The sequence below is a fragment of the Paraphaeosphaeria sporulosa genome, assembly GCF_001642045.1.
Source record: "Paraphaeosphaeria sporulosa strain AP3s5-JAC2a unplaced genomic scaffold CC84scaffold_5, whole genome shotgun sequence".
NCBI classification, from domain to species: Eukaryota; Fungi; Ascomycota; class Dothideomycetes; order Pleosporales; family Didymosphaeriaceae; genus Paraphaeosphaeria; species Paraphaeosphaeria sporulosa.
In genome coordinates, this window is record NW_017253364.1 from 2,443,032 (window position 1) to 2,449,940 (window position 6,909).

Below are 6,909 nucleotides of genomic sequence, written 5' to 3' on the forward strand. Positions count from 1 at the left end.
GAGGCATGGTGATTCTGACCGAGATGTTCGTCGAGCATCCTCCATTCGTCTCGATGCTTGACAAATCCCCAAGCTGCTTTGAGCCCTTCCATACGTGATCGATCTTCCCCAGCTGGCATCCTCCTATACACGCCACGTAGTACTTCCAATGCGCGGGCCAGTTCAGTCCAGGTCAACCTCGCATGACCGCATGAAACGACAAGGTCCGCCGCCAAAGCAACTTCTTGAACAACCCATACCCTGTTGAACCAAGAACGATATAGTAAAAAATCGACATGGTGTTTGATTGCATCACTGATCATTTTGTCCGCTTCATCCCTTGGGATGTCAACATTGGGCCAACCTTTCACAATTCTAGGGTGACCCACATCTTCGCTGATGCCGAACGTATCTGCTCTTGAGGAAAGATCTTTCAGATACTTCATCGCATCCGCAGCGGCTTCAGAGTGCAATGTGAGCCAGACCTGGACCAGATTTGCCTTGCTGTAAATCTCAGCCATGAGCGCGACCTGCTGGGACTTCTCGGTGGTGTCTGTCTGATTGATACATATGGCGTCCGCCCATAGCACCCTCACGCCGTAAGGGCGAGAAAAAGCCATGAGGGCGGAATATAGGTTGTCCGTGATTTTCAGAATTTTCCCGTCCAGGACAATCACTTGATTGAACTTTGGAAATTCGCCCCAGGCATACGATATGGCCTCATACACCATGGGCTCATTGAGTTTGTGAAATTTAAGAGTGCCTCTCAGTTCAGCAGGGTTTTCAGCGATAGGATGCAGGTAAAGAAGCCGGATGTAGTCTGGTCCTGGCGTAGGGGAGTACTCGAAGGGTTGGCGAATTGACATATAGAAGTGATCAGTTGCTGGTGCGCCTACACGAAGGTCTGCGAGACGATCCGATAGCTGGCAGAAAAGGTGTCTAGGCAAGGGCGGGCCATATCTTTCGACAATGGGCCTGGTTTCTTCCTCGTCTGGCGATACCATGTTGCCCCCCAAAGATATTCAACTGTATGGTATGTGCTGGCTTTGAGTGTCGGAGGCTGGGTCGACGACGAAGTCTCGGAGGAATGTCTGTCGCGCATCGCTCTAGTACTAGTAAGCTATCGACAAGGCATGACAGTGATACCAGTAGATCATGTAGAGGACGTTGGTGGTTCATACGGGATTTCAAAAGCTAGACACATGGCGAGTGTGGCGCAATACGAGGCCTGGGTCGCTGTGCCACTGTCGCTTCAGCCTGTCAATCGATTGGCGCTGATAGCACCAGATGCTATTCCGGTGTAGCTAGAGTACGAGTCCCAGCATAACGGAGGAATAGGAACAGCTGTTCAGTCTGGGGCACGTGACTGCTCCACCTCTGTTGCATGACTGTCGCATCGCTCAATGGCGGCATACGTTGCTGCACGCATCCGCTCTGGTAGACATGCGTTCAGCCTAAGTATAGAGAACAGAAATACGAGAGCGTGCCCCTTCTAGGTAACGTTCGATTACCATTGCTCAAGAGTGTCCGAACGGCGTGGATGTCGAGAGATTGGCCATTGAGTGCGTCGATATTTCTTATCAGCGGGGTGGTGAAACTGGCGACGCGAACAACTCGTTGGGGGTCAGGTGCGACGGACTTCATAGAATCGTGACATGCGGACGGAAGTGAATAGATTAAGACGTGGAGTGAAGTAATTATGAAGCGCAAGTACGAGGCGTATCAATGCGGCGGGATGCAGTGGCTACAGCAGCGCTTTGGGAATTTCGCAGATGCAATCGAGCATTTGAGGAAGGGACCAGGGACATCGCAAATTGGTGGATGACGCTAGACTTGTTCTGGCAAATTGAAGGAAAGAACAAAGAAACGCTTCGAAGGCGCCACAGCTACAGCGCACGGATAGCGTTACAAAGCTATCGAGCCTTGGCCGGAAGTAGTACGCGCCGCAATGTTAAGAGTAATGTTCAGAGACAGAAGAGCGTCCGGCTGGTATGATCATGCGATGGATCGAGCAAGATCATTTGACGTAGAGTCGGAGACAGCTCTAGGTACATCAGCATCGCAACGACTACGGAGATGGCATGAGGCCGGGAGTGGCGAATGTTTGGTTCCTGAAGGTGTTCGGAGTAGACAGTGCCTGATTGGCGTGGTGGCAAATGAATCCGTTCCTGGCTAAAGTGTGGTAACATAAGTGTAATGGGTCTTACAAAACGCGGGATGTGGTTACGTTGCGCAACGCATTTTTCGAGAACAAGACATGGGCGCTGAGCGCATGCGGAAGGCTGTCCCTGTGGCGCCTACTGCTGGCCTCAACGTTGGGTTGACCATGTAATTTCCAGACGTTTTCGCAGGCACGTTGACAACTGACTCGATCTGGCGCGTTCCTGTCTGTTAGAATGCGTATCGTTTCAGCTGCCTCGGTGCGGCCAGGCTGCCACCGTTAGCACCGGCGTGGATCAGTTTTGGTGCATGGAAGCGTGCAGCGATTGCCATATGGAGCACCGTCTATAGCCGGGAAGGTGACGGCATGTGATGGTCTACGGTGCTACGTCGCTGCTCGAGCGCTCACATGGCCGACGGCCACTGCGGGCGGCGGCGAGTGGGCGGCAGACGTGCCGAACAGCTCTCGAACGCAGTCTCGAGCTGCAGACGGAGACGGTTGCTCGGAGAGTCAGGCAGGGCGGAGACCCTAGGATGTGCCCTGTCGCGGGCGGTTGTAAGTATCCTGATCCGTCCTGGAGGACTGCGAGCGGCATCGTGGTGGTGCTTGGGAAGGGGCGCGGACGCCAATGGGGCTGCGCGGGAGCGTGTGGGGGCGCATTGGCACATTATCATATGAGAGCGATAAGGATGCGGTGCCCAGCATTGCGGGTGCTGATAAGCAGCAGCGGTGTGCAGGGTGCTTTTGCCAGCCCATGATGCCGTTTCAGCACGTGGAGCAGCAAGCTGGCGCTGGGGAACGGACGCGCCGAGCATGCTCTCCTATGACAGCGAAGATGGTGTCGAGAGAAAGGCAGACGCGGCGGGGAAGCGCACCGAGTGGGGTCGCGCAGACGGAGCACCGTGGTGGCGGCGGAAGCGGTGGAGGCGTGTGGGAGGCGCACCCCCAGGCTTCAAGTCGTGTCATCTCATCTTGCGACAGCGACGGCGACAATGTCGCCAGCCAGGTCGTCTTCCACGGTTGGGCGAGAGCAGCGTGCGGCTGCAGACTGCTGCACGCTCCTGGGGCCAGTTGCCGGGCGCGGCTTCCCTGCGCCGGCAGCACCGCGCTTGCCAAATCAGCAGCGGCGCTTCCTCCCCACGCCCTTATCGTCCTTGGCGGGTCGCGGGCGATCCACGGCCCTGTCTGTTCAGCACATCAAACCGCCATCGTGCACGGCAGCATGGCCTCGAGTCTCCCCGTTCCCACCCCAGCGCGGGCGCCGGGGGCTAGTCTGCACTAAAAAAGTACCCATCGCAGGCCACCCGCCGCCGCTCCGCACCCCGTCTTGCCCATTCCCTCCATTATCCAAGGTGCGCCCACGGTTGCACACAAATCCACCCTCTCCTTTTGGCTGTGCGACGGCCGCGCTGCCCTACCGCCTTCGGATGCTCCCGCGCGCACCGGCGCCGTGGTTGTGAAGCCCCGTCTTATCTCGTACGCCAGCCTCAAGCCCCTACACCCTCTTATCCGCCCATATAAATCGCTCACAGAGCCCCCGCTGACAACATCTGGTAGCTTCTTGGCCCACTTGCGTCAACTGGCCCAGCCCTTCTTTTGATTCCTTTTCGACCCATCTTGAGGGCCTTCCATGAACTGCCAGTCTGCCCAGCAAAAAGCACACCGTGGCCGTGTGACCAGGCCCTCCCCTGATGTTCAATAACAACCACCACAACTACCTCGTGCCCGTGAAGCCCGCAACGAGGGATGACTCGCGGATCCCTCGTGCTCACGACACACAGCTTCCTCGTGGGGAATGCAGTTTCCTTCTGCCCGCCGCAACCCTCGGCGCTGCACGGGAGCGGTGCTCATGCCGTAGCTTCTTCCCGGATTCGCTGATCCGCTCGCAATGCGGCTGCGGCCACCAGGCCTGGCATCACGAGCCGGAACCAGTCTCCACTGCCCTGGCAGAGCAGCATGATCTTATCGTAGCCGAGCTGAAGCGTTTGAGAGATCAAGTCAGGAAGCATGAGCATCTCGAGCATCAGCTCAAGCAGGAGCTCTTCAAGGAGCGAATGGCAAGAGAAGAGCACTTCCGCACCTACAAGGGCATCGAAGCGCGGATGTATGCCAACATGCAGCATCTAAAAGTGCACATGGACGACAAGGTCGAGGCAGTCGTGGACAAGACTCAGGAGTTCAATGACCAGATGAAGGCCATGCAAGAGCGGTTGACCCTTGTCGACGATGTCACTATGGAACTTGAGAACAGGATAGATCGCATGGAACTGAGCAACGGGACATCCAGAGAACCAACACCCGGAGCAGTAACCCCAAAGCCTTTGCTCTCATCACCCCAATCGGTGCCTCCTGTACCTTCATTACCGCTACTCATGCAGTCGCAATCCATACTGGGCCAACTCCCAATTCGCAACGACAAGAAGTATCCACTATCATGGAGCGCGCGAGTCATCTTTGTTCCGCGTAAAGGCCAGAAGTTTGCCTACGATCCAGATAGTAATGGCTACAAGCGCTGTGCCACGCGCAAGCTACAGCAGAACATGAACTTCCCCAGTCAGGACAGTTCGTGCTTTGCGAATTGCATCGAGACAACGTTCAAAGGCATCTTACGTGGTCGACCATGGATGCCAATGACAGCTCACCGCCCTCAAGACGAGCCTTTCGGGCGGATGGCCCTTGCGCTGCTTCCCTCGGATCTCACCCACCGTGGCGTTTGGGACTACCCTTTCCTTGAGGACCACTGCATTGCCCACGACAAGATGCAGGGCGATGTACTCTACATTACCCTACAGTTCGAAGACGTGACCTGGAACGAGATCCGCTTCTTGCCCGCAATCCTCGGCGCAGACGACTCCTGCTGGAAGCACGACGAAGAGTTGGACGGCACCGCCAAATACAAGAGCCTCGATTCGGAAATAATGTACGATTACCAGGACCCTCCACCCACCTATTCATCCCGAACTCACTCGATGGCGGATAGGGCGCCCTCGAAACTGGATGTCCTTGCCGATTCCGCCTCGCTGCTGAGCCCCATCGAGCGTGTGCAGACGCACTCAAGCCACTACTCCTCCGAGCGCAGCAGCCTGCGCAGCTTCTCCACCGAAGAAACGAGGAGCTTCGAAGGCACTGAGGACGACGAGCATTGCGACAAGAAGCCCAAGCTCAGGTCGAAGCACTCGATGCCTGGGGCCAACGGCGCGGGCCACGCGCCGCAGCCCATCTACCTCTCCGGCCGCTCGAAGCGGAAGATGCCCGTCCGCGAGAAGGGCACCAAGGAGCCATTGCACTTCAATGTGTCAAATGTCACTAAATGGCGGCCGAACCTCCTGCATCCTTCGTCGAAGGGCAAGGAAGCCATTCAGGAGTGAGCGCTTCGTGCAATGTACCACCATTCACCCATTTCTTTTGTCCCTATCTCAAGATTTCTAGTTGCTCATAGGCACGGCGTTTCCAACGAAAAGGAAAAGCCTGGCAAGGACGGGATACCCACTGGCGTTTGCTTCCTTTCGCACGTTACATTAGATTTCGACGCTTCGGCGAGCATCTTTTAGAAGTAGCTTTACTCTTCTTTTCGTATTTGGCGGCTGCTGCTGTGTGCTGGCAGACGGTCTCTGCGTCTCCCACGTTAGAGTGGAAAAAGTCGCACAATGTGAGATGCATATTCGGTACACTTCCACTCTGTTCTATTCGACACGTGCAATGCCGCAGCGACTTGACCTTGCCCAGAGCGACGCAGATAACACTCGGACGAGTTTGCGTGCCGAGGCATCGATCTGGCACTCTATCTGCGGAGCCGTTACGCCAGCGTGCAGGTTCCCTTGATAACCTACAAACACGCGGATCAAGATACGATGTCGGAGCACGAGCGATAAGCTGGGTACTTGTTCGAGCGTACCTCTCTTGGCGGCTGGGCGCGCTGGGCTTAGGCTGGATCGGGTGTGATGGGCCGCGTACCGCTTAGAGTGTTTGCCATACAGCATACTGTGTACGATGGGCAGGTCCAATTAAGTATGTATGGACCACGCGACAGAAGACTCACATGTATGTAGCAAACAGTGAGGTAGCCAAACGTTTGGCAGGTTGATATCAAGCACTCGCCAGGAACCAACCTAGCTCGGCTGATTGGAGTACGCTCGCTTACGCCCAGGCAGAGCTGAGCGGGCGGGTTGTGCGCGAGCGTTGCATTTGATCTCAAGCAGCGCAGGAGTGTCTAAATACGACGGCAGGCGTAAGCAGCCTCCTTTTTGCTACGCCGCGGGCGTGCTGCGAGAGTGCCTGTTTGAAAGGCTGTTTGCCTGTATGATTTTCCGGGACGTTCTAAGCTAGGCGTTGCGTTGGTGGGAGAGCGGTAGGAGTGAGGAGGCAGCGGTAGGGATTACACGTGCGAGAGGAGAGTGTGGTGTGGTGTGCTCTCCTATTGAGGTCCTATTGTGTGTCTCCAGGACCAAGATGTTGCTGAAAGATGCACTGCAAGAGCAAATGGGTCCTCGAATGCTCTTCTGTTTTTCTGGTAAGACACCTCCAAGTAGGAGTTATCCCATCTTTTGCGGAGCTTGGCGTGCCCCCATTTGTGGCCGAAACGCGGGGATTGCGGGGGAGCGCGGTAACCTCAGTGTCGGTTCAGGAAGGAGCCAACAAGCAATAATACTACACTCCTACTGCACTTGCGAGTAAGACATACGAAAGACCCTTTCACGGCCGTTGTCACGCACCGTCCGGGCTACTCGATCGAGCGTGCCGAACACTGAAGGCTTCCCATCCTTATCATA

The 6,909-nt window shown here is 56.0% G+C and overlaps 3 protein-coding genes across 3 annotated transcripts; 2 read left to right on the top strand and 1 right to left on the bottom strand.

Annotated features, from left to right (window-relative positions):
* Positions 1 to 389: 389 nt before the first annotated feature.
* Positions 390 to 845, bottom strand: CC84DRAFT_1092074 (HET-domain-containing protein; the record flags this gene model as incomplete). The annotated part of the gene is made up of 1 exon (XM_018174432.1): positions 390 to 845. A coding segment is annotated over one exon (456 nt), but the record flags the coding sequence as incomplete, so codon positions are not given.
* A 1,584-nt stretch (positions 846 to 2,429) lies between these two features.
* On the top strand, positions 2,430 to 3,632 carry CC84DRAFT_1245464 (uncharacterized protein). The gene has a single exon (XM_018184182.1). The coding sequence runs from the start codon at positions 2,769 to 2,771 to the stop codon at positions 3,420 to 3,422; it is 654 nt and encodes a 217-aa protein (XP_018036626.1). The 5' UTR covers positions 2,430 to 2,768; the 3' UTR covers positions 3,423 to 3,632.
* CC84DRAFT_756156 (uncharacterized protein) lies at positions 3,587 to 5,581 on the top strand. Its single transcript, XM_018187321.1, has 2 exons — positions 3,587 to 3,616; positions 3,698 to 5,581. The coding sequence occupies exon 2, from the start codon at positions 3,832 to 3,834 to the stop codon at positions 5,506 to 5,508; it is 1,677 nt and encodes a 558-aa protein (XP_018036627.1). The 5' UTR covers positions 3,587 to 3,616; positions 3,698 to 3,831; the 3' UTR covers positions 5,509 to 5,581.
* The last annotated feature ends 1,328 nt before the right edge of the window (positions 5,582 to 6,909 follow it).